This window comes from Galeopterus variegatus, unplaced genomic scaffold, assembly GCF_000696425.1.
Source record: "Galeopterus variegatus unplaced genomic scaffold, G_variegatus-3.0.2 Scaffold909, whole genome shotgun sequence".
Lineage (NCBI taxonomy): Eukaryota > Metazoa > Chordata > Mammalia > Dermoptera > Cynocephalidae > Galeopterus > Galeopterus variegatus.
In genome coordinates, this window is record NW_007727020.1 from 378,303 (window position 1) to 405,401 (window position 27,099).

Genomic DNA, 27,099 nt, shown 5'->3' on the forward strand with positions numbered 1-27,099 from the left:
TGCTAGTCTCCAGAGGCGGCGGCGGCGGATGATGGTGGCGGCGGGCGCGCTGGGCTGTGCCTGTGCGTCGCCGCGGAAATCAGCGCCGGGCGCTGCACACTGAGCCCTTGCAGGTCCGCCGCGGCCCGAGCCTTGGCGAGGACTGACCCGGCGCGCAGGGGCCGCGGACTTGCGCGCGGGGCGGGTGCTGAGGGGCGAGTGGGGTCGGCTTATCATGGCGGATCGGACGGCTCCCAGCGGCCAGCTCCGGCTGGAGTGGGTGTACGGGTACCGGGGTCACCAGTGCCGCAACAACCTGTACTACACGGCCGGCAAGGAGGTGGTCTACTTTGTGGCTGGGGTCGGGGTGGTTTACAACACCCGCGAACACAGCCAAAAATTCTTCTTGGGACACAACGACGACATTATCAGGTAAGGGGGTAGGCTGGGGCGGTGGGAAGGGCTTGGGTGTGGGGATTGGAAAGGTGGGAAGAAGGATGCCCAGCTGGGCTTTCGCGGGGTCAGGCCCGGAAGCCCCGTGGATAAAGCGTTCTCTCTGGAGCCGGATGGAATTACTGAAGGGCTGCTGATTCTAGGGCTAGAGCAGAAACAGGGTGGGGGGTGCAGATGAGGAGGGAGAGGTCTCTCTCTCCTTGCATAAGGCTTTTAAATCTCCAAGGAGTTGAGTGTTCTGATGCTTTTTTGGTGTTCATTCCTGCTACAAGTGGAAGGAGCCTGGGTAACTATCAAACACTTCTTCCTTCCTTAACTAGGTAAATGGTAGGACCAATAGCCTGAACTGTGGGTACCATCTCTGGGAGGCTCCTCAGTAGGATCCTCAGCAAGCAAGAGGATTAAAAAAAATCTAAAAAATTTTGCTACGGGTAATTTGGAATATTCATCCTAGATGCTTAGACCTGGGAAATTTCTGCAGTGGGTGGGGAGTTTGTCCTCTAATATTTCACTTGGCAGTGTTTAAATGCCAAAAGCATATTTATACACTAAATGGATGCTTCCACAACATCATTGAGGTTATAAAAGGCTGGCAGCTGCTGGACCACAAAATCCTACCAGCCAGCCCACAGAATGACCAAAATCTGGTATTGGATAGTCAGGAACCAACTGAAAGGAGAAGTCTATTGGATAAATAGCCATTTTAGGGGCCCTCACTATTAAATTGAAGGGAGACATATTTTGATTTTTGATCCTATGCTGTCATCTTTGGACCAGCCACATTTTCCTCCAGCTCTTGTCAGCTTCTTGTGTGATCTAACAAGGTGTGGTCCAGATGCTGTTCACAAGGAATCCCCTTCAGCCTTTGGCGTTTAAGGAAGATTTCCATGATGTGGGAGCCTCAGCCCACAGGGAAATGACTTGCTGAGAGTGGAGTACAACTGACAGACCATATTTGTACCTTCTGGACTTGTGTATTTCATTGATGTAGAACAACTTCCATCACATTTTCAGAATATTGCCACTTTTGCTATTTGTCTTTTGCAATGAAATAAATGATTCAGTGACGTAATGTCAATGGTTCAAATTTCTCAGTGGGAAGAATGATTTCTAAAATAAGCTATTTTCCCCTCCTAATGTTGTGCTTATGTTCCAGAGCCTTTTTTCCCCTGAGACTTAAAGTTGAAAAATTGTTACAGAAGGTAAAAATTGATATTTGAAAATACAGTAAGGTATATATTTCTTAAAATCTTGACTTTAGAAGATGAAGATTTTACGTATGCAGAGCTCTAATGGTCTCAAGATTTGGTGGAGCTGACTTGTGAAACTTTCTTCATGTCACATATGACAAAATAGCTTTTTGCTTCCCTCCCTCATATGGTTGTGATTGGGACATCCTTACCTAGTTTTGTCGTGCAGATTTTGCTTCTCTAATTGCTAGGCTGATTATTAAAGTCACAGGTGCAAATGATTTACCATGACTCATGAAAAGGTTAGATGTTTAAAAATTTAAACCCATTATGTTTTTGCTCTGTGTGTCTTAATGCAGTGCTTTCCATTACAACATCAAAATAAGATGTAGTCCTTCGGGGGAAGGGAGAGAGTGGCAATTAAACAGAAAATTCCCTGGGGTTAAATAATATTAATGGACAGTTCACTGAACTACTTGAGGATTTGAACTCTTAATCCTAATTTTTTTATTTAATAGGGGAAAAAATTAAATGCCCTGTTGAATCAGAAGGTGGGAAAAGGGTAGAGTTGCAGTAAACCATTGAAATGACAGGCAACTGGGCTAGTAGGTATGTGATGGTATCTGGCTTAGGTGGTTAAAGAAACACTCATATATGAAGAAAAAGTGAATGAACTTGTCTGTATAAGTGGGTTTGCAGGAAGCCTCAATTGATGAAAAGAAAAAAAAAGATGGTTTAGCTTCTGGTCTATTTATTAAAGTAGTTCTATCTTTATGTTGAATAATGGCATAGTAGAAAGCCTGACTTCAAATAAAGGATTTTATTGCTAAATTCTCCACAATATTTGGTTGGGTCTGAGTATGTACAGGTGAGCAGAATTCTTTAACATCTATGTATGTATTCACACATAGGAATAAAATCAATTCCAATGGTTAAAAAAAACAAACCACAGATCACTGTGTAATTAGGAACTTTAAAATTGGAGTGTTTATGCCATTATTTTGCTTTGCCTTGTATTTATAAATATCTTTTTCTGGTGAAGGCAGTGCACAAACCACAATGCACAATCTTTTATCTTTATGAATTTCAACTCATTTCTGTGTATTCCAGTATACTACTGTTTTTTTCACTCAAAACATTGCAGTTTGTCATTGAATGGCAAGGAGAATAGCTAAGATTTTAATGCAAAAATATTTTGTTTTGGGGGGAAATCATTACATGAATATTAAAACTTCTAACTCTTGATTCTATTAAATGAGAGACTGTAAGTAATTGTCCTCTTGGCGCTTAGCTTTTGCATTAGTTTGAAAGATATATTTATATGCATACATATCCTACTGCTTTATTTTTTGTGCTGCTTTGCCTAGAATATTGACTAGAAGGCAGCCCAACAGATACTGGTAACATACTCTGTTTTATAAAACTATGTGATCTCTGAGATCATGACAAATCTTAATAATAATGTAGGATTTGGTAGAGCTCATTGGAGCTCAGCATATGTGTCCTCCTGCTTTGACAGGATATATGTTAAGGCAGATTTTTAAAAAAATGTTGGCATGTGAGCATGGTAACATACTCTGTTTTATAAAACTATGTGATCTCTGAGATCATGACAAATCTTAATAATGATGTAGGATTTGGTAGAGCTCATTGGAGCTCAGCATATGTGTCCTCTTGCTTTGACAGGATATATGTTAAGGCAGATTTTTAAAAAAATGTTGGCATGTGAGCATAATGTAATTTATTGGATGTGGAGGCTCAGTTTTATTCTTTTGAATGATAGCTTTTCAATACAGATAACAGATTAGAGGATGATGCCATATTTTAGACCCAATAACATGGTGGTGGGATAAGTAAATACTTAAATCCGTGTTTGCTATTGGGCTAACAACAGGACTCAAATCAGGGCTTGAGGACAAGAACAGTAATAGAGATTGAAATAATTACTAACTTGGTTTCTACTTCAGGTAACAGAACATGACACAGAAAGGGAGTAAATGAAAGAAAAGGTCATGAACACATTCACTCTCTGTCACCTCCCTTCCATTTTCAGAGTGACTCCAGTTGAGATACTTATCTCATCACTCTGGATCTGTAGTTGCCAGTCTCACATTTTCTTTTCCCTTATTTTTCAGCTCTCCACTGCAAGGGAGGTTTATCTGCAATGCTGTTTTAGGGGAAAGGGCACTGGCTTTGACCTCATAGACACTTGGGTATGAATCCCACTCTGCCATTTACTGGAGGCATCTGAGTGAGTGACTTGATCTCTCAGGGCCTTATTTATTTCTGATATGGGGGTGATAATACCTAAATTGCAGAGTTGTTTGTAACTATTAGAAATAATGTATGCAAAGGGTTTAGCATGGGGCCTGGCCCTTAGATGGTGTTCAATAAATGTTCTTATTTGTGGTAGTAGTATTTATTTAAACACACACACCCTGAAAACAAAACAATAATTCCTCATTACCCATAGGCAGAAGTCCTTAGCTTTCCATTGTCTGTGGCCCTACCTACTATGCTATCCTTATTTTTCTTTTTTTTAAAATCCTAAATTGTTTGCTTTGCACTTGCCATATAATTTGATTACTCTGCTCTTCCCTGACTCATACTGGAATGATTTATCTTCCTCCTTCCCCTTTCCCCCTCTGTCCAGCATCTTTCCCCCAGTTTCCCAGTGCATAGCAGTGGGATTGTGAGTTTTGGTGTCAGATAGGCCTGAATTTGAACGTAGATCTGCCACCAGTTGGATGACTTTACTAAAGCTCTCTGAGTCTTAGCAAGCTCACCAGTAAAATAGCTTCTCACTTATAAAATTGGGTTTTAAAGGTATCTACTTTGTTTTTGTTGTAGAGATACATACAAGGTACCCACAGTGTTTGGCGAATGGTAAGTGCCCACCCCAGGCAGCCTGCTTCAGTCTCACCTCTTCCATGAGACCTTTCACTATCCTTAGATGAAGCGGTGCCTCACACTCCTAAAGTTTTGCTTCTTTGTGACCAATGCTGCTCACTTAACATGTATAATTTAGGGCCATTCTTTCATACTGAATATTTTCATTTGTAAATGTATTTGGGGTCCTTGAGGCCGAGAATGAATTTTAGCATAACCAGAGCTAAAGTTTCCTGAGTGCCAGACTCAGAGCTAAATGTGTGCACAGATTGATGTCATCCAGCCTTTCAACAACCCTGCGAGGTAGGCACTGTTGCTAACTCCAGTTTACTGGTGAGGCAGCTGAGGCACAGGGAAGTTAAGAATCTTGTCCATGGTCACCATCTAGCAGACTGTAGAATGGGATCGGAACCCAGGTTAGTCTGACTCCAAAGCCCAAAGCTATTGCTTTACTGCTTTATGGCCTCTTATTTTTCTCAGTCACTCTCGCCCCTACCACTGTGCCTTGTTCCTAACCAGAACTTAGTAAGCTTGTTGCTCTTTGAAACTCTGTTTATCATCTGTTGGTCTGTAAATCCTGTGCTTTCTTCAAGAATGTTTGAAGCAGATCGATAGAACTCAGTCTAGAAATGGAACCACATTCACGTTCACTTTAGGAACATCACCAGTTTTGAAACATGACCTGAAACAATGATCTACTGGAGATGTTTAATTAAAAATATTTTTCTAAGTCTAAATTGTGACATGGCTAAAATAATCTAGTGCTGCAAATACAATTGAGCTTGTTGGATTTGACGAGAAAGATCTAACAGCCGTGGTTGGGACCTGGAGTGTTGAGTAATCACATGAAGGCCTGGACATGTGATTTTATATTCTTTAGTCTCTTGACCAGTTTGGATAAGGGACACATGGAGGTTATCATAAAGAATCAAATTCATGTAAAGTTGAATGCCTGCTTTATACCAGACACTTTATATATATGTCATCTATTGGATTCCCCCTCCCTCAACTCTGAGAAATGGTCTTCTCATTTTACAGGCACAGCTCAGAGAGAGAAAGAGATTTAAGCAGAGTTACTCAGTGGGACCATCCCAGTGTTCATTGGTTTCCTCTTACTCTGTGCATTGGCAAGAGCATCAAGTAAAGGATTTTGATGGAAGCTTATGGTCTGTTCATAAGTTATATTATTATTATTTTTATTAAAAAATTATAGTCTGATGATTTTTATTAAGATTTATTTGTTCTCTAAGTTGGTATATTTTATTCTTTCTAATTTTCTTATTCATCAAAAACTCATTTTACATCTGTAATGCGCCAGGTGCAGGGGTGTAGCAGGGAGCATGATAAATTTCCTGCCCCCTTGAAGCTTGCATTCTGGTGGGGGAAGCTGACAATGAACCAACAAGAAAACAAGGTGAATATAGATTGGGATAAGTGCTAAGAAGGGAATAATCATAGAGAGGAGAGCTGGGTTGGGTGGAGGGTATGGAAGCTACCTTAGATAAGGTTTCTAGAGCAGCTTTTAGGGAGATGGCATTTAAGCTAAGACCTGAAGGATGAGAAAGGGCAAACAGGTGAAGATGTGGTAGCAGATGAGAGGTTATGTGCAAAAGTGCCAGGGTGGGAAAGAACTTGGTATGCCCAGAATTCTGGTATAAGATACCCAGAGAAAGATCAAGGTCATCATAATTCTCATCCAAATCATTAATGCCTCATGGGTTTTGGTACCATATGTCATAGACTTCCCAAAGAAAGTCACAAATATTCCATTTAGTTATTGTCCTGGGTACACTTGTTCTTGTCACATCAAGGATCTCAATTTTTAATTAAAAAATATGACCACATTTTTATTTATAAAATATGGTTATCATATAATGGGTCACTGCTTGAAAACATTGCACTGAACTATACTATCTTATAAAGAATAATATCAACCCCACCACCAACAGTCAATCAGACATATAGATTACACCGTGGTAAGTGAAAAACTATTACTATATGGCAGCATCCCTAAGCAGCGCTATCTTAGGGTGTCTCCTATCCCCAAGGATGTGGATCTAACACCATTGTAATGTAGGTGACATTTTTGCCACCAAGATAGAAAGGGGAAGCTTCTGGGAAGGCTAACTTATTGGCTCTGAGTTATTGGGGCTGACTCTTCCCCCAGTAGGCTGGAGCCACATGGAATGCCATCCTTTAGCCAGTGGACTACACACCTTCAGCAGCCAGCCTCCTCTTATACATTAACTTGAATTTATTATGTGTGGATTGGTCTTAAATGCAATTAAAGTTTCTAGAGCAGGCAGTTCTTCTCAAATATTATTGTGCACAGGAGTCACTTGCTAAAATTCAGATTCTGAGTCAGTAGGTCCAGTGTGAGACCTGACATTCTGCATTTCTAACCAGCTCCTAGGTGATGCTGATGCTGCTGGAGTCCACAGACCACTCTTTAAACAGCAAGATTTTAAGGACTTCATTGGTATGTTTGTTTAAGAGCTCGATAGACCAGTGTTTTTCCAACTAGATATTGCAAGCTTGTAGAATAGACATTTAATAATATATGTATGTATATATGATATGTATATTTATTAAATTCTTAAATTAGCAGAATTTATTTTTTTCATTGAGTTGGCACCTAGCCCAGTGTTCTTTTCTCTCCAGAAAGAACCAAGCAGGCACTTGCTAGAAAAAGTTAACGAGATAGTCATCCTCTCCCTCTGGGCAGTGGGAATCTGTGTCCACGGTCTTTATGTGGACATAATGTTTTCTAGTCTCTTGGGTATATACCTGTGAGTGGAATTGCTGGGTCATATGGCAACTCTATGTTTAACTTTTTGAAGCACTGCCAAACTGTTTTCCAAAGAAGCCACACCATTTTACAATCCCATCAGCAATGTATGAGAGTTCCAGTTCCTCCACATCCTTGCCAAGAATCATTATTGTCTGTCTTTTTGATTATAGCCATCCTACTGAGTAGGAAATGGTATCTCATTGTGGTTTTAATTTGCATCTCCCTAATGACAGATGATATTGATCACCTCTTCATAAACTTATTGGCAATTTGTGTATGTTCTTTGGAGAAATGTCTATTCAAATCCTTTGCCCATTTTAAAATTGGTTTATTTGTCTTTTTGTTTATGAGTTGTAAGAGTTCTTTATATATTCTGCATATGAATCCCTTATCTAATATATTATTTGCAAATATTTTCTCCCATTCAGTGAGTTGTCTTTTCACTTTCTTGGTGCTGCCCTTTGAAGTACAAAAGTTTTTAATTTTGATGATGCCTAATTTATTTATTTATTTTATTTTGTTGTAATTTTAATGTCATAGCTAGGAAATCATCACCTAATTTAAGGTCATAAAGGTTTATGTTTTCTTCTAAGAATTTTGTAATTTTAGATCTTATTTTTAGGTAAATGATTCATTTTCAGTTAATTCTTATATGCAGTATGAAGTAGGAGTCCAACTTCATTCTTTTGCAAGTGGTTATTTAGTTGTGCCAGCACCATTTGTTGGAAAGACTATTTTTTCCCTGTGAAATTGTCTTGCATACCCATGGTCTTTGAGTTTCCCTAGCAGGGGTCCCATTCCTCCCATACAGAAGATGCTGAATGTTTGGGGACACAGAAATGGAAACAACCACCAAAAAAATTAACCTAGAAGTAAAAGAAATCAGAGACTTTGGTTGCTATCTTGTATTTGTAAAGATGCTGTTACATCCTGTGAAGGATGCATAGATTTTTATGTATTTGTAGAATAGAACCATTTAAACTTTGAGGAACCACTGCAGTATTTAGTAACTACTAGCTTAGGGACCAACAGCAGTCTCTATACATTGGATTTGTTTACTTCCAAAGGTTCTTGCTTTTTAAAAATGAATTTACAGCTTTCATCCTTGCTGCTGGAGACAGATCTATTGAGCCAACTAACAGGGGAGGGTGGTAGTATGGAAAGCAGAGGGAGTTGTGAGAGAGGTTGCCCTTTGACCTCTCTCCATTTATTAGTTTATTCCTTTCTTCCCCTGAAGGGAGGCAGGCATCTGGATGGTCTCAATCCAGGATTCTGGATTTTCCCATTAGTTCCCTACCACTCCCTTTCCCATCAGCATGGAGGAAGGGAGCAGCAGGCTGGCTCTTCCTCCCAGAGATGAAAGAAGCTCTTTCTGTACTGGTTGTACATAAACAGGCTGGTCAGAGAATTATTCTAAGGCTATTGAGAATTATTTTAAGGCACAGGCCTTCTGTTTTAGTTTAACTGCTGCTTAATGTCATTAAAACATTATTCTTTGTTCATCATGTATTGATTTTATGGATAAGAATAAAACAGGAATAAAACAAATGATGGAATGTCTTCTAAGTAAGGGATCATCAGTTGCAAGAAAATAAAACTCTTTCAAAGAAGCACAATTAAGTAGGGGGTTATAAGGTGACAAGAGAATTTTCTGGAACTTAATCACAGGGAGTGTGGCTGGCCTCTCAGGCACTGCATGGATTTCAGGCAGCTAGTCTTTCTCTGTTTCTTTTACAGACATTTTCATGCATCACAGGGATTCCCATCTCTGCTTCTCTCTGGATAATATATGCTTTGATTTTCTCTATCTTCAGACTGGATGCTTAATCCAATGATTCATTTTGCACATGGCCACTACTCCCCCCAAAAGTTTATCTCAGCCCCTCAGTACACATGACTATCTAGGTTGGTCCTACAAATCTAACTGAATCAATATTTTGAGTCTTAATTCCAAATTTCAAGGAAAGAGAATCTAATTTACCCAGCATGGGCCAGGATGTCTACCCAGTATAATAAGCTGTAGCCTGGAGCTGGTACCATGTTTCAAAGGGATGCCCCTTTAAGTAAGATTGTCTATGGGGTGGGGGTGGGGATGTGGACTGAGAAAGAATGAATGGCAAGTCTCCTTCAGGAGGTGGATTAGAAGAGAGGAGGAGGCAAATGACTTCTTGAGGAATAGAAAAGAGGACAGTGATGAAAAATTCTGATTTGAAGACAAGAAAAGGTAAGGAAAGGGATATTAACAAGACTTAAATTCAAAATATTGGCGATTTGATATGATATATCATGGAATGTTCAGTTCTCTTAAGAGGCCATGCCAGGGTCTTGGGGAGTGTTGGCCAATGGCTGCTGGCCACAGCCTTCGAGGGCCAGATGGGTATCAAGCATTTTGCCCACTGGGGTGCCAGTGCTACTACTAAGGGTGTTCTTTTCCCTGCTAGGGCCTAGTGTCGGTTGCAGGGGAGAGGAGAGCATATGGGAATGGAGGCTGATGCTGATGCTGGCAGGCAGTAGGGAGTGAGCTCACAGGAGGCCTCCTGGGGCTGCACAGCTGCTGAGGTGATGGCAGTGGGGCTAAGGGGCAGCAGCTACTCACCAACTGGTGAAGAAGTATTTCCTTATTTTAACTGGCAGAGGTACTGGTGCACACCTGCTGGACAACAGCCATGGCTATGAGTGAGAATGTTGCGCAAGCAAACCCTTGGATGATTTAGTGAGTTTGGCCATCTAACAGGTTCTGAAAATGAATCTGTTTAAGGCCAAACTTAAAATCTGCCTAAGGCTCACCATTGCCTGCAGATTCAAACTTCTTCAACATGGTCTTAAAGCTTATTGTGATCTTGTCCCTGGCTCCTCTTCCAGCCCAGTGTTCCTCCCTGTCTTTCTAACGTCTTTCAGCCACATCAAACTCCCTGCAGTTCCCTGAGCCCAGCATGCTAGTTTGTGTATCCTCACCCCTGCACATGCCACATGGCTGCCTGAACTCACCCCTCCCTTCTCCACTTGTGCAGCCCTTCGCTTCCTTCTGTCTCCATGCAAGTGTCCTCTTCCCCTGAAGCCTTATCTGACAGCTCGAGACTATTTTAGGCCCTCCTTCTCTGTGTTTTCAGACCCCCGTGCAGCTCCTCCCTCATGGAGTCACTGCATCACCTCATACTTGTTGCCTCACCAGCTGTCCACCTGATTTGAGTGCCGTGTGTGTGGCCCTGTGCCCAGCGCATGGTCACGGGCATAGATAGTGCTTAGTATAATTTTATTTCTTGTTTGCGCTTCATTTTTCACATAATTGAGAAGGAACAAGGTGTGAAATAGGAGTGAGATTTCTGTAGAACTTATTTTATACATATTTTGTGAGGAGAACTTATTTTATACATATTTTCTGAAAATATTCTCAGCTGTCACTGAGAAGCAGGAATCAGAATCTTCTTTTAAAAAAATGTTTGTTTGGCAATAATGGCTAATTACTGAAGTGCTCTTAAGCCAAACACCAAATTCCATTTGACTTCTTCCTTCTTTTCCTCTGCTGATCTAGATGGAAAGTATAGCCATTGAGGACATATTTTTTTTGTTGAAATATGGCCATAGATCTTCCTATGAATGAAACATTCCTTTTCAATGACTTCTGCTTAAGATTGTTTGACTGTATAGTAAGGAAAATCTTGATTTTCATCCCTTTCAATTTAGGAAACACATGGTCTTTTAAGCAACTTTTGAAAATATGATGGAATGTTTGTAAGAGGGAAATGAAGTCCAGATATCTGCAGAGATTATAAGGTAGCACCTGCCAACTCTAAATAAATTTGTCTTTCCTGGCCCAGACGAGTTTCATACAGATATACAGATCTGCAGAGATTATAAGGTAGCACCTGCCAACTCTAAATAAATTTGTCTTTCCTGGCCCAGAAGAGTTTCATACAGATATACAGAAGAGGTTCAAGGGCAGATCCTGGGAGAGAGTGACCTTTGAAGGATGAAGAGCAGTTTGGCAGGCAGATAGAGAGGGAACAGAAGAAAGAGGGAAAGCCAGGGAGGGAACAGCTTGTGCAAAGGCACAGGGGCCTGAAAGAGCAGGGTCCCCTGAAGGAAGAGTAAGTAGCTCAGTATTGCTAGGGTGAAAGATGAGAGTTGGGGGCATTGTGGGAGATGAAGCTGGAGAAGTGGCTGGGGCTAGATCACGAAGGGATTTACAGCTCATTCCACAAGTTATGGGAACCAGTGATTTAAACAGGGCAAGACAAAGCCAGTTTACATTTTGGGGAGATCGTCGAAGGTGGAGAATTTCTACTTTATTTTTATTAATCTTTTCTCAGCATTTCTTCCTACTCTTTTTTCCTTCGATGCCAAACTTCTTAGAAGAGGGGATGTGGCATTGTACCCTGCGATTGGGTCCTGTGGAATCAAACACTGAACGGGCTCTATCTCTAACCAGACATGTGACTTTGGGCGTGGCACTTAATTATTCTGGGCCTCACTTTCCTCATCTAAAAATGAGGAGACTTGGGCCGGCCCGGTGGCGCACTGGATAGTGCGCCGCTTGGGAAGCGCGGCGGTGCTCCCGCCCGAGGGTTCGGATCCCACATACGGACCGGTTCCCGCTCGCTGGCTGAGCGAGGCGCGGGAGCAACACCGAGGCTTGCAATCCCGTTGCTGGTCCCCGGTCCGGTACGGGGGCAACACTGAGGGTTGCGATCCGTTGCCGGACACGGAAAAAAGACAAAAATAAAATAAAATAAAATAAAAATGAGGAGACTGACTGTATGATCTCTAAGATCCTTCTATGATCCCTTCTAAATTAAAGTGCTGAGATTCAGAGTTGTCTCCCGTTTCTGCCTCCATTTTCTTATCTCATTCACTCTTCAACATAAGGAACTGGTTTTGGCTCCAACCAGCCACTGGAACCTCAGATGCAGCCCTCCAGGGTGGGGCTGCATCCTGCTTAACCTCTTCCCAGCACTGGGTACAGTTGATCACATTCTACTCAGTACCCTTCCTTTTCTTTCCTTGACGTTGTAGTCCCTGGGTTTTCTCTTACCCACTGACTGCCCTTTGTATGCACCCCTGGGCCCACTTCTTATACATAGGGGCTCCTCAGCATCACTTACCAGGTTTTCCTATAAAAAATGCATGACCTTAAGCTAATCATGAGGAAACAGATCAGTGTAAATTGAGGGACATTCTACAACACAACCGACCTATACTTGCAAAAACGTTATTCTCATAAAAAACAGATTGAGCAACTGTTCAGATTAAAGGATACTAACAAGATATAACAAAATGCAATGTGTGATCATGTGCGGTCTTGGATTGGGATGGAGAAGGGTAGCTATAAATGACAATGGTGGAACAATTAGTGAAATTTGAATATAGGACTACATTAGGTAATAGCATTGTGTAAATTTTAAATATTCTGAATTTGATTGTAGTAATGCAGTAAAAGAATATAAATCTTAGGAGATATGTGCTGAAACATTTAGGAATAGAGTCATGATGGCTGCAAATTGCTCTCAAATGGCTCAGTAACAATGACAGCATCAGCATCCCACCAATAATAATGTGTGTATTTGTATCTGTGTATGTGTTGTGTTCCTCAAGACATCTGTTCTCTCTTTCTCTTTTCATGACATGCTCTTTGCTAGAGACCTCTTACCCACTGCCACCTCCATTCATTCTAGCCCTTCCATTCTCTATCCTCAACATAACAGCAAGAGTGATTTGGTTACAAAGTAAGTCAGGTCATGTCAATTCTCAAACAGGACCCTCAGAGTAAATGCAAAAGTCCTTGTAATGGCCTCTAAACTCCTATGAGATTTGGTCTTTTGTTATCTCTGTGATCTGCTTTCTCCTCATCCCTTGCACCACTCCAGCCACATTAGCCTTGAATACCCAGGCACTCTTCTGCCTCAGGACCTTTGCACTTACTGTTCCTCTGCCTAGATCCTTCTTCATTCATCCATATGACTTTACTCACCCCCCTTAGGTTCCTGCTCAATGTCACCCTCCCTGACTACCCAATTTAAAGTTCAAACCCTTCTCCAATACATTCCTTATTTCCCATCCCTGTTTTATTTTCCTCCTTAGCTCTTATTTATTTTGATCTTTGTTGTCTCTCTTCACCAGAATATAATCTGTATGTGGACAGGGTTGTTTAGTTCGCTGCCTTGCTGCAGTTCCCAGAATGTGGCCTGGTATGTAGAAGGTGCTTAGTAAGTGTTTGTTGAATGGATAAGTGAATGACTTGTACACACTGACTTTTTTGTTTGTTTTAATATAACCTCCTTGGAATTTCTGCTTAGAACAGGACTTCTTTGTTGGACCCCCTTTGACAGACTGTAAAGCCTGTGGGCCCTGTCTCAGAATCATAGGTCTGTTTGTTCTGTTTTACACTTTTATCAAAGGATAATATAGATACAGAAAAGTGCATATATCATAGTGTACAGCTGTATCAGTTCTCACAAACCAAACATACCTGTAATCTCACCCACATTAAGAAATAGAACATTACCAGCACCGCAGAGAGCCCCTTGTACCCACTTCTAGTCACAACCCCCACTGCAAAGAAAACTTCTATACTGGCTTTTAACAGCATAGATTCCTTTTGCCAAACGCGACCAGCACCGCAGAGAGCCCCTTGTACCCACTTCTAGTCACAACCCCCACTGCAAAGAAAACCTCTATACTGGCTTTTAACAGCATAGATTCCTTTTGCCAAATGCACTTTTATTTTTTTATTTTTATTTATTTATTTATTTTTGTCCTTTTTGAGACCGGCTGCACCGCGCTCAGCCAGTGAGCGCTGTGAGCGCACCGGTCATCCCTATACAGGATCCGAACCTGCGGTGGGAGCGCTGCTGCGCTCCCAGCACCGCACTCTCCCAAGTGCACCACGGGCTCGGCCCCCAAATGTGCTTTTAAAAAGGAGTGGTACAGTCAGTATTTTTTTGTGTCTCTTTTCAATCAACATTATGTTTATGAGATTCATCTGTGTTGCTACATGTTTATTCTCAGTTCCATATTTTCCATTCTAATTTGTTTATCTGTTCTACTGTTGATGGGCATTTGGGTGGTTTCCAGTTTCTTTTGGCTACCATCAACATTCTAGTACAAGTAAACACATATATGCCATTCCACCTAGGTGTAGTATTTCTGAGTAATAGGGCACACACATATATGATCAGTCTTGCTAGGTAAGACAGCTTTTCAAAGTGGTTGTAGCAATTTACACTTCCATCATCACAGAATAATGTTTTCTAATGTTTAAAATAGAACACATAGGATTACACAGAAAACAAACTCTTTTCAAATATGAGGGTATTTCAAAAAGTTCATGGAAAAACTGAATTCATCACAGAATAATGTTTTCTAATGTTTAAAATAGAACACATAGGATTACACAGAAAACAAATTCTTTTCAAATATGAGGGTATTTCAAAAAGTTCATGGAAAAACTGAATTAAAAGATAATACAAATTTTTCCATGAACATTTTGAAGACCCCTCATAAAGTTATAAAAATATTTTTAACATGTGGCGATATATTATATATGCGTCTTTATTAACACATAATTAAAAGATCTTGCAGCTCTAATAATTGCCATGATTTCAAAGTAGTGATGAGTACACCTGACACTTTAGATATCTGCAACAATTGTAATGTGATATGAAAATGTCTGTGATTTCATGGGTTACAATCACAAGGTCGTAGTTTGTACTGCTAATACTACTATGGTTTGGTGTCTACATTCTGAATAACAGGAAATACTAAAGTTTGTTACAAGTTAGTGAAAATAAAGGTATAATTTTTAGTCCACCTGAGTTCATAAACCCTCCTGAATTCTATAGAAGGGTACTTGGATCCCCAGGTTAAGAGTCTCTGGCTTAGAGGATCAAAAATTACTTTTAACAGAGGTTTCTCTAGTGTCTACTATGTGCCATACACTGTGAGAGGCATGGGGACCCAATACTGAACAATATTTATCTCCTCTCAAGGAACTTAGGATGATGAGGGTGGTACTCAGCGTACATGAGCAGCTGGATGTAGTGTGCTCAGCACTGTGATCGTTAGCCCAAGGCTTATGAGAGCCTCAGGACACATACCTAACCCATTTGTGGGAGGAGCCTGGCAGTCAGAGAAGGCTTTCTGGAGGAAGGAGCATCATTAGATTTAGGCTCTAGGCTGCTCACTCTGGCTGCAGTGTGGATGATGGATTGAAGGAGAGAAAGTCTGGAGGTGCTTGAAGTAATCCAGGTGTGAGTTAATTATGATAGTATGCAAGGAAAGCAATGACTGTATCCTGGAGATTCTAGATTCCTGGTGATTCATTGGATATAGGTAGAGGTGTGAGGGGATAGAGAGCAGGAAGGTGTAAAGTAATGGTCAAATTTCTGACAGGGTCAGCTAGTCAGGTCATGGTTATCATTCACTGAATATGAAGAACATGTTCAAGTTCGGGAGGTGATGAGTTCAGCTTTGAACATATTTAGACTGAAGTGTGTATGAGACATCCAAGAGGTGGTTATAGGGGGAAGAAGATATAACAACTATACTTTTTTTGTAGTTGTTACAACAAACAAATGGAAAGGACATTCTTGGGGGGGAGGGGAGAGAGGGAGGAGGGCGGGAAGTGTCGGTGGTGGGCCATAATAATCATATACATTGTATATTGACAAAATAAAAAAAATTAAAAAAAAAAAGATAATACAAATTTTTCCATGAACATTTTGAAGACCCCTCATAAAGTTATAAAAATATTTTTAACATGTGGCGATATATTATATATGCGTCTTTATTAACACATAATTAAAAGATCTTGCAGCTCTAATAATTGCCATGATTTCAAAGTAGTGATGAGTACACCTGACACTTTAGATATCTGCAACAATTGTAATGTGATATGAAAATGTCTGTGATTTCATGGGTTACAATCACAAGGTCGTAGTTTGTACTGCTAATACTACTATGGTTTGGTGTCTACATTCTGAATAACAGGAAATACTAAAGTTTGTTACAAGTTAGTGAAAATAAAGGTATAATTTTTAGTCCACCTGAGTTCATAAACCCTCCTGAATTCTATAGAAGGGTACTTGGATCCCCAGGTTAAGAGTCTCTGGCTTAGAGGATCAAAAATTACTTTTAACAGAGGTTTCTCTAGTGTCTACTATGTGCCATACACTGTGAGAGGCATGGGGACCCAATACTGAACAATATTTATCTCCTCTCAAGGAACTTAGGATGATGAGGGTGGTACTCAGCGTACATGAGCAGCTGGATGTAGTGTGCTCAGCACTGTGATCGTTAGCCCAAGGCTTATGAGAGCCTCAGGACACATACCTAACCCATTTGTGGGAGGAGCCTGGCAGTCAGAGAAGGCTTTCTGGAGGAAGGAGCATCATTAGATTTAAGCTCTAGGCTGCTCACTCTGGCTGCAGTGTGGATGATGGATTGAAGGAGAGAAAGTCTGGAGGTGCTTGAAGTAATCCAGGTGTGAGTTAATTATGATAGTATGCAAGGAAAGCAATGACTGTATCCTGGAGATTCTAGATTCCTGGTGATTCATTGGATATAGGTAGAGGTGTGAGGGGATAGAGAGCAGGAAGGTGTAAAGTAATGGTCAAATTTCTGACAGGGTCAGCTAGTCAGGTCATGGTTATCATTCACTGAATATGAAGAACATGTTCAAGTTCGGGAGGTGATGAGTTCAGCTTTGAACATATTTAGACTGAAGTGTGTATGAGACATCCAAGAGGTGGTTATAGGTCTATATGGGTCTCTTGCTCAGGAGAGAGCCATGGGAGTTGCAGTGTGTATGAGTGGATGACATAACCTGGAGAGCACAGGGAGGAAAGACGAGTCCAGGGTTAGGACTTGGAAGAAGATCCACTTTTAAAAGACCAGCAGAGAAAGAGGTGCTTGTGAAAGATGGAAATGGTCACAGGGGCAGGAAGAAAACCAGGAAAGTGGAATGCCCTGGAAACAAAGAGCAGAGAGGGTGTCAAGGAGACACTCAACAGTATCAATAGAGTAAAATAAGGTAAGTCTGGAAAATGGTCTAGTGGATTTAGCAATGAGGAGGTCATTGATGAATTGCTTTTACTACATAAACATGGGGAAGATTATTTTTCTCTGGATTGTACTTTTGTATGGGTTTTAAACTTTGTTATAGCAGTTAGAATGTCCAGTGGTCATTTTTTTTAGCTTTACTTTTCATCTTATATCTCCTTTATATATTTTGCTCATGCTCCAGTGAGTTTTATGCTGCAGTGATGGCAAGGAGTCATCTCAGCTTAATGACTTCTATCTCTAGCAGACTCTAGCTTTTTTTTTTTTTTTTTTTTTTTTTTTTTTTTTTTTTTTTTTTTTTTTTTTTTTTTTTTTTTTTTTTTTTTTTTTTTTTTTTTTTTTTTTTTTTTTTTTTTTTTTTTTTTTTTTTTTTTTTTTTTTTTTTTTTTTTTTTTTTTTTTTTTTTTTTTTTTTTTTTTTTTGGACAATAAGATATATTGTTACAGACATTGCTTCTTGGTAAAAAGCCTTCCAGGTCTCTTTTTCTGCATAATAGACATGAACACAATCACATTGGCTGGGCCATGTTTATCTACGTGAGAGGCTGGCCTGCTGACAGTTACTTCCCAAGTCATCCTCTTGTCTTGAGAAAAACTTAGTTTCTAGTTCATAGGATAAAAATGTAGTGGAAGAGACATAAATTCTAGAATATTTTATAACTATTTTCTTCCCAGAATATCACTTGGATTTTTATATAATATATAGGAGAAAAGTAAGAAGTAACTAGTAAAATAAACATATGCTCAGTGCTTGCTCTGTAAATGACAGTGTGCAGGTCGCAACGATAACAGTTGTCCAGGCAGGAAACATTGAATGTCTGGTTGCTCCCTTTTTCACGTCCATTGTGTAGTCAGCCCCAAGTACAGTTTATCATGTCTCTCTGTCTTAACACTTCTGCCCTAGTTCATATGTCTGTCGACTTTTATACGGGAAGTTACAGTAGCCTCCTCACTAGTCTCCCTCCCTCTACTACTACTCCCTAGTCTATCCTCTGCTCAACAACTTGGCTAAACTTCCAAAAAATACAGATTTATAAGCCCACTCCTAAGGATTCTGACTCAGTAGGTCTGGGTCTGAGGCTCCAAAATCTGTCATATAAGAAAAATTCCCAGAGGAGTGTAGATATAGGTGTATATAAGTGAGTACACACTCACAGAAACACACACACACATTTCCTCACTCACGTCTTCATTGAGAAGACGAAGAAGCAATGACATATCAGTAGCAGGAACATACATAGCACCCAGAACTCAGTTTCTGAATACTGTTCTCCACCAAAAAGACCAGAACTCCTTAGAGAAAAAGTTGATTCTAGCTAGGCCTGGGGTAGGGAAAGAACAAGATGAATCTGTAATATTTTCTTGTGCTAGAAAGTACAACAGAGCTCAAAGAATATGGGGAGATATTAAAATGACACAAGAACCAGCTTGAAGGGACTTCCACTGGCAACGTCTGGAATAATGTGAGCATGAATTATAATCCATTGAATAAAATAAAAATCCTTGTATCCATAGTGATATAAATAACTCAGTGGGGAGAAGGGAAGGCTGTTCCTTGAATAGAAAGCTAGTTATTAAATATAGACAGAATGATGCAGTTATGAAATCAAAAGATGCTATAACTAGTGATGAATGTTTGTTGAGGAACATGATATTTACATTATATTTCACCACAAAATACTTATTAATTACAAAGGATGAACAATAACTATAGTGGAGAAACCTGGCAGACACCACCTTAACCAAATTCAAAGTTAACTTTCAAAATAATGGGACAAATCAAGTTGTTAAAAAAAAAACTTTCCCCAAGTGGTTTGAGGTTCCAAAATCTCAGCATTGTGCTGGCAGTGGGAATAGCCTTCCAAAGCACAAATCTGATCTGTCCCTGCCCTTCTGGCTCTACTATTTCTGGAATTGGGCCCCATCCTGCCTTTCTGCCATCATCTCCTACCACAACTCTGTTCCCCTACCCTCTCCACCTTTGCTCCCATCACACCATACTCCTTGCAGTGACTCAAACAGTTTCTGTCTTTCCATGTTACTGCACACGCCCTGCTGCTTAGAATGCCCTGTCAAGTCTCTGTGGGGCAGACTCATGTAATCCAGATTACTCTGGTGCCCCCAGCTCTGTGAAGCCCTCCTTGATTTCTCCAGGCAGAATCAATGTCTCTTTCCTCCATACCCTCATAACATTTTACCCATAGCTCTCTTATAGCACTTCTCATATTATGCCATGATTTTCCATCTGTGTGTCTCCTCACCCAGGCTACTGGCCCGTCTGTGTCCTAGAAGTACTTTATGTGGTGAGAGAAGCTAGGGCTTCAGAGCTAGTTAGACCTAGGTTTGAATCTGATTCTACCACTTATTAGTTGTTACCCAACCACACCTCAGCTTCTTCCTCTAGACCTCCTGGTAGATTATTGTGTGAATTCAATTAAATAGAGCATGTAAGGAGCCTTGGAAAGTGAGCTTAAGAATGATATGAAAGAGAAAGAAGCCTCACTGGGCCCTGAGTAAAGTTTTAAAAACATATTTATATATATACATGCAAATATTTTACATATATACATTTCCCCTTCTAATCCTGCAAAATTTCAGAGGTACAGTCACTAGTTGGTAACTGACAGACCCAGCTTTGAACCCATTCCTGTTTTGACCCCAAAGCTATATTTTTCTATTACATGGAAACTCATAAACCAGGAAGGAGGAACAGAGAGCCAAATTTGCCTTAAATAAGATGCCCATTGTGAAAAACGTTAAGCTAGAGTTATAGTCTCTAAATTGTTTTGATTGTCTACTGTTCTCAGTAAAATAATTTTGAGCATCTCCAAATATGGGAATATTTGCTTATTTATATTTGTATATTATATTCTCGTACTACTGTACTAACATATTATTGATATTAGGAAACACATATAAAATAGCATTTTACCTATAAATGATAATATTTTCTTACTATACCCCAAAAATCATCTTGTGCATCTTCTCTGAAAACCTCTGTACTAGAGAGTAGGGGAGGGAAGATATATTTGATTAATGGAATTTTGGAAGAACCCATCTGGAGGAGATGGCATTCAGGCTGTATGTAGAAGGATGTTAGGGTTTTAGCTGGCAGACTGGGTGGAGGAAGGCCTTACAGGTCAAGGTTGTAGTTCAAGTGAAGACATTGCATTGGACAATTCAGGGCATGTGCACTGAACAATGAATAATTGGGCCAGAGGAGAAGAGCATGGGAGAAAATCTAGAAAATAATGATGTGGCATACTTTGAATGCCACTCTGAGACAGCCTTCTGAGCTAGAGGGACTGCTTTATATTATCGGTCTTCTGTGGGGAGAAGAAAGACCCATGATGGCTGGAGATAGCTCAGAAGAAAATAAGAGCCAGCTGGGTCCTCAAGGCTCTGGAGAAAGGGATGTAAACCCATAGGAATGTCCTTGAGTGGCAAAGCAACCCTGAGGGATAAGTTTGCTGAACATAGGAGACTTCACAACAGTTGGATAGGATAAAGAATCCAAATTCAGAAGGGAGCCATCAAAGCTTTAAAACAAGTCAGTGGGGCTGGCTGGTTAGCTCAGTTGGTTAGAGTGTGGTATTGGTAACACCAAGGTCAAGGGTTCAGATCCCTTTATGGGCCAGCCACCAAAAAAAACCCCCAAGCAAACCACAAACAAACAAAACACAAGAAATCAGTGGCTGTGATTGAATCTAGTTTTTAGAAATACAGAAGCATTAAAGAAAGCATGGACAGTGGGAGTGGGGTGGGCAGAGAGTCAGGGAGACCAGTGTGAGGGAATGACTTCTGGAACACTGGTGGTGAGCCAGAGAGAGACAGTGGAGGGAGGCAAAGGGAGCAATAATGGAATGAGGGGGCTGGCTGGTTAGCTCTGTTGGTCAGAGTTCAGCCTTATAACACCAAGATAAAGGGTTCAGTTCCCCATACCAGCCAGCCACCAAAAAAGTAAAAAATAAAATAGAGTTGCAAAAAAATCAAGTCATATTTTTTAAAAAATGGGATGAGGAAGGGTGAGACAGGGAGAAGGTGAAGATGCACTGAATGACTAGGGAGATGGTGGTGCTATTAGGGGAGAGAGGGAGTGAAGAGGAGGAGTGGGTGCTGGGGGAGGGGAGGATGGTGGCCTATTTTGGACATGCTGATCTTGAGATGCCTGTTAGAAATTTGACTATGGAAATTAGAAGTGCTCAGAAGAAACGTTGTCTATTTCTTTAGTCAACAAATACTTTCTGAGAGCTTTTCCAGGTGCCAGGCTCTGTGTTACATACTAGCAGAAGGATGGGAATGTGTGTGTATGATACTAAACACAAACACACACCCACCTCGAAAGCCCTGCCCTGGAGGCATTCCCAATGAGGGAGTGAGGGAAAGAAGGCAATGTGGGTGCAGAGAGGAGGGTGTGCCTGGTTGCACACAGAGTTTGGCAAGAGGAGGAGCACCACAAGACGAAGGATGCTGGAAGAGAGTCTTTAAGGTAAGAGGGATTCTTCAGGGACACAAGATTTAGGAGGACTCCCCCACTTCTGACTCCAGAGTGGGTTAGTGTTGCCGGTTTTGGTGGGGCAAAGAGGTGTTACAGGAACAATGAATTCAGTTTTGAAGTAAATTAATCTTGAGGCAAAGTAATTTTTTAAGGAGATAGAAGGTTGGCAGTTAATTGCAGATCTGAGCCTCAGCAAGGTAGTTGGATGGACACCCAGATGAGATAGTCTCTTGTGTGAGTGGTCTCCAGATCAATGAAGGTGAAATTCATCTCACATTTATTGAGTGCCTGCTCAGAGATACTCATGGTGATTGCCATGTGTGTGAAGCCAAAGGAAAGTATGTGAACTGAAAAGGGACAAGGGCTTAAGATAGAACCTTGGGACACACCCTTACCTTTAAGTAGCGAGGACTGGAAAAGAAGCATGAAGGAGCCTGAGAAGGAGCAGAGAGACAGGAAGAATTGGGGAAGTCCAGGGTCTTGGAAGCCAAGGAAGGAGCAAAAATCTCTGTGTGTCTTTTGGTGGGGCTGGTGGTGAATGGAGCGGTGAGGGGTCATCTGTGGAGCTCTGCAAAAAGATGGACAAGGATTGGGACTCAGAAGAGGTCAAGGGAAGAGTGGTTTCATTCCAGTGATGGGGGACAAAATCCAGATCGCTGGAATGGTGAGTAAGAATGAGAATGTGGAGGCAATGGGAGAGTGTAGCCTAATTAGGGCTATGTTCCCACATACTGGGGCAAGGCACTTCCTCATATCTGGAAGATTCAAGAGTTGTCTTGGTCATAGGCACCCACTCTGGGAGATTCAGCACCCCTGAAATGCCATCTGTTTCAGTAGGGAATGCTGAATGAAGATGGTGCAATTTGACCATCAGCTATGTCTCTTCTTCCCCAAACAATCTGTAAGCAAGAGGGCATATCTGCTTTAAGGAGCAACAAATCAAAGATTTCAAAAACTATTTATTATTTTCCTAAGGTACAGTCTTGTGATTTCATCTGGTTTAATAGTGATTTATTATTTCTTTTCATAACTTACACAACATTCTGATTAAGTGCTTTAGCAAAAAAAAAATAATAATAATGATAATAAAAAATAAAAAAAGGAAAAACAAAAAAGGAAAACGGGTTTTTATTTTGGTAATACTTGCAGTATGTCACACTGCAAAGACTGACTTATAGGCAAATATCACATGATTCAGGCCTTAATTTTTTTCTAACCTAGAACAGATTTTCTCCTAAGTGATCTTTTTTTGTGGTTTCATAGATGGGAAATGATTGATCTGTTTATAGGTGTATTTTATTCCATATGTGTCCTAGTTTCATCTAAATCTTGAATCTCAGAAGCTAGTTCAACAGCTATCTTTTTCCTTCTGGGTGCCACTAAAAAGAGTAAATCAAATCAACAAAAGTACTGAGCAGTACTGTGCCACGAGTGATCACCTAGAGGTGCCACATCAGGGAAGCAATCACTCAGTAGACATCCCAGAAGTAGTTACTGGATGTCTAAGTTACTTTCTCCCTGCACTGTATGCACTTCAAAAAGACTACAATATGAGCACTGTGTATTTTCTACAGTCTATGCTCATTCGAAGTAAGCATAAATCCTCATTTGACCTTTTCCCTTAAATATTCATAGGAATTTAAACTAGAGGATTTAAAAAAGTGGTTTCATTAACTATCAAGGAGATATATGACATTTTGACTAATATGTGTAAAATATAAATAATTATTAATTATAGAATTTTAGAACTTTACCATGCTGGTGGGTAAAATGCTTAGCTTATTTTTATAATTAGACCACCAATACAGTGACTTGAGAGTCTGAGTCTTCACATTTTCAGAGTAGGCCACTTCACCTTTTCAACTACAACAGAAGCAACTCTAGCAAAGGGTACCCTTCTTTTCATGCCAAGGGTGTTCTCTGGATAATAAGGCAAAAGGTCTGCTAGACTGATGTTCAGGGGTGGCAAATGAAAATAGGTAGCCAGAAAATATAACACAACAGGATGAGATCCTAGAAATTCAGAACAGTGGAAGTTCATCATGAGATTTTATTATTATTTTTTTAAAGATGACCGGTAAGGGGATCTTAACCCTTGACTTGGTGTTGTCAGCACCACGCTCACCCAGTGAGCTAACCAGCCACCCCTATATGGGATCTGAACTTGTGGCCTTGGTGTTATCAGCACCGCACTCTCCCAAGTGAACCACGAGCCGGCCCCCATCATGAGATTTTAAAACTCTAATTTTTTGTATTTACATTAGCCTTATTTGGGAGTTACAAAAGCCTGGTACAGGAACTAAATAAATGTTTGTGAAATGACTAAAAACAACATTAACTCTCTATACATTCTGCTATAGCCTTATCTGTCACTAGGCCAGGAGAAAATTAGTATGTATGTCTGAAGCCCATGTAAAGAATGATCTTAATTTTCACTTAACACTAAAATGGCAATAAAAAATGGTAATTATGAGGGGAATTAGAACTTTAAGTAAATTTATTTTAGGCTCTTTGTTTTATTTTATATGGGCCCTAAGCAAAAATTACTATATTAAATAGCATGACTGATTTTATGTTATTTATTCTTCAGATATGTGAAACTATGAAAAAAGATGTTGAGATACATGTGAAAAAATGTGAAACAGGTCTTGTTTCCATTAGTACACTCATCTTAATCTTCTTTATAACTATATTATAGAAATTTATCTAGGATTACTACTTTACAATAATAGTTGGATTACAGAACTGAATCATTATTACTCATTCTAATTTTGTGCCTGGTTAAATTTTTTATAATTTATAGGTTTAGAAATTTTCACTTAATATGTGCAAGGTATTACAGTGATTCTGGAGAAAATGGGTTCCTTTTGGTGCAGTTTATTGCAAAAGTTATAAAGGGTAAAATTGTTTATTGAACGCTGGCAAGCCACCCAAAAGAAGTTATAGCTATTTGACAAAAAACTCAGGATAAATAAACAGTAAGATAACATAGGAAATGATCAAAGCTATGATATGTGGTGCCAAAGAAAGACTCAGTTTATTTCCTTTTCACACAGAAGTTTGCCCCAGTGCTTTTGGTGGGCATAATTTTTATATGAATCTCAGTTGAAGTTACAAGCTAAAAACCATGGGTTTTATTAAAAATAATCTTACAAGAACCTACCTGGATTGGGAGAATATGGAGTTTGGTTTTAGTTTTTCTTCTTTTGGCTCAAGGGCCAGAGTCTGTCTTGTTCACCATTGTCATCATGGGTCCAGCACAAGGCCTGGCATGGGGAAGACACTCAGCAAATTTTTGTTGGCTTGAATTGACTCAGAGACCAGCATTTACCTACATTGGGACTACTGGAAGAACCCCTGGACTTCCAGTTTGTCAGCTCAATCTGTTTTATGTCTAAGCATTACTATTGATGGATGTTTAGATTATTGAGTATTTTAAATGGTATTGTAGGAGACATCTTTCTATATGCTTTCAAGAGTATATGTGGGTTTCTGTAGCAGATATTTCTAGAAGTAGAATGGCCAGGGTCAAAGAATGTGTGTATTTTATATTGTGATAGATACTGACAAACTGCCTTCCAGAAAGAGATGTACCAATGTGCATGTAGGAGAGTGATGTTTTCTACAGCTTCTCCTGGTCTTGTATTAGATTGATTTTAACTCCCTTGAAGTCAGAAGGAATGTGGACATTTCATAATTTAAGAAAGTGAGGCATTTATGAGTGAAAGTAAACATAAAGTTTCTTATTTTTTGTATGGTCCTTTAATGGTGATGCCTACATTTACACAGGTGAAGACTCACAGAAATAGATTCTATTAAAATATTAAATAATAAATATTATATTCAAATGTCTTTGGCTTGATAATTTCATATGTGATGGTTTAATTGCTATCATAATATAAATAAGGATTCATTTTATGATATTTTCTATAGAATAGTTCTACTAATAATATATAGTTGATGAAGAGAGAAGGTAAAAATCAGCATTTTGTATGTATGATGGTCACCTTATTGAGGAATAATGTATTATTATGTGCTAGACACTTTGCTGAGCATTTTGCTTACATTATCTTATTTAATCCTTACAAAAAGTCCTTGATGTAGACACTGTTATTCTTCTTCCACTGAAGAAGAAACTGAGGCCTAGAGAATTTAAGTAATTTGCCCAAAGACAACCAGCTAATAACTGTCAAGCTGAGATTTAAATCCTGGCCTCAGCACCTTGGAGCCCACCCAGGGACCCGGGGCATGGTGATGGGGACTGGACCTCCCTCCCACAACCAGGCACAACATGCCAGCACCTCGGAGCCCACCTGGGGACCCGGGGTATGAAGAAGGGTACTGGACCTCTCTCCCTACCAGGCACACCAAGCCAGAGCCTCGGGGCTCACCCACAGTCCCGGGGCATGGAGAAGGGGACTGGACCACCCTCCCACCCTCTGCCCAGGGACCAGAGGCATAGGGAAGGGGACCAAACACACTCCACAACCAGGTGTACCGCCAGTGCCAAGGAGCATGCCAAAAACAGCATCCCCATGTGGTTGGCCCACCACAGCCACCCCAATAACCATGGCTGCTGCAAAAGCGGCTAGATGCCACAGCCACCACGCAGATGGTCCACCAACCACTGGAGTGCATTCACACAAGAAGAGTCACCTGCAGAGACAAAGAAGAGGATGTCTCTTTCCACTAAACCCATTTCAGAGTAACAGAAGAAGCATCTGCTCTATGATAATATTGGGGGACCTGATCACATCTCTCAGCGTTGGACAGATCATCTAGGCAACAGGTTAACAGAGTAACCATTATTCTTTAAGAAGGAGAGAAGAAATTTAGGGCAATTAGAGGGAGTAAGGGGAGGGAATGGGGGAAGGAGCGAGGTTGGACAAGGGGCATAAAGAATAATTATGATTTGTAACAATATATATGCTAGTAATACTGATTTAATCAACATATCTCAATGTTGAACCCCCAAAATATGTATAATCGATTTTGATTCAATAAATAAAATAAATATTTAAATAAATAAATAAATAAATAAAATCTTGGCCTCTCTTACCCTACACCCCACTTGTCTAATTTACCTAATTGCCTGGTCTATTTCTGTCACCCAGATATTGTCATCTGATGGTGAGAGTCAGGGATATTTTCCGAAGAAAAATAATGGCATGAATCTAATATGAATACCCATCAAGGTATATCCATTTGTGGCTCCCAGAGGGGTCCCTATGGAAAAACCTATAC

The 27,099-nt window shown here is 40.2% G+C and overlaps 1 protein-coding gene across 1 annotated transcript in view; it reads left to right on the top strand.

The window, feature by feature from the left end:
• Positions 1–214: 214 nt before the first annotated feature.
• LOC103590996 (echinoderm microtubule-associated protein-like 6) overlaps positions 215–27,099 on the top strand; it is a gene marked incomplete at its 3' end in the record, with an annotated part of 206,778 nt that continues 179,893 nt past the window's right edge. Inside the window, exon 1 of the mRNA XM_008573359.1 lies at positions 215–411. Within this exon, the coding sequence (XP_008571581.1) occupies positions 215–411 (197 nt within the window). The remainder of the gene's footprint in view (positions 412–27,099) is intronic.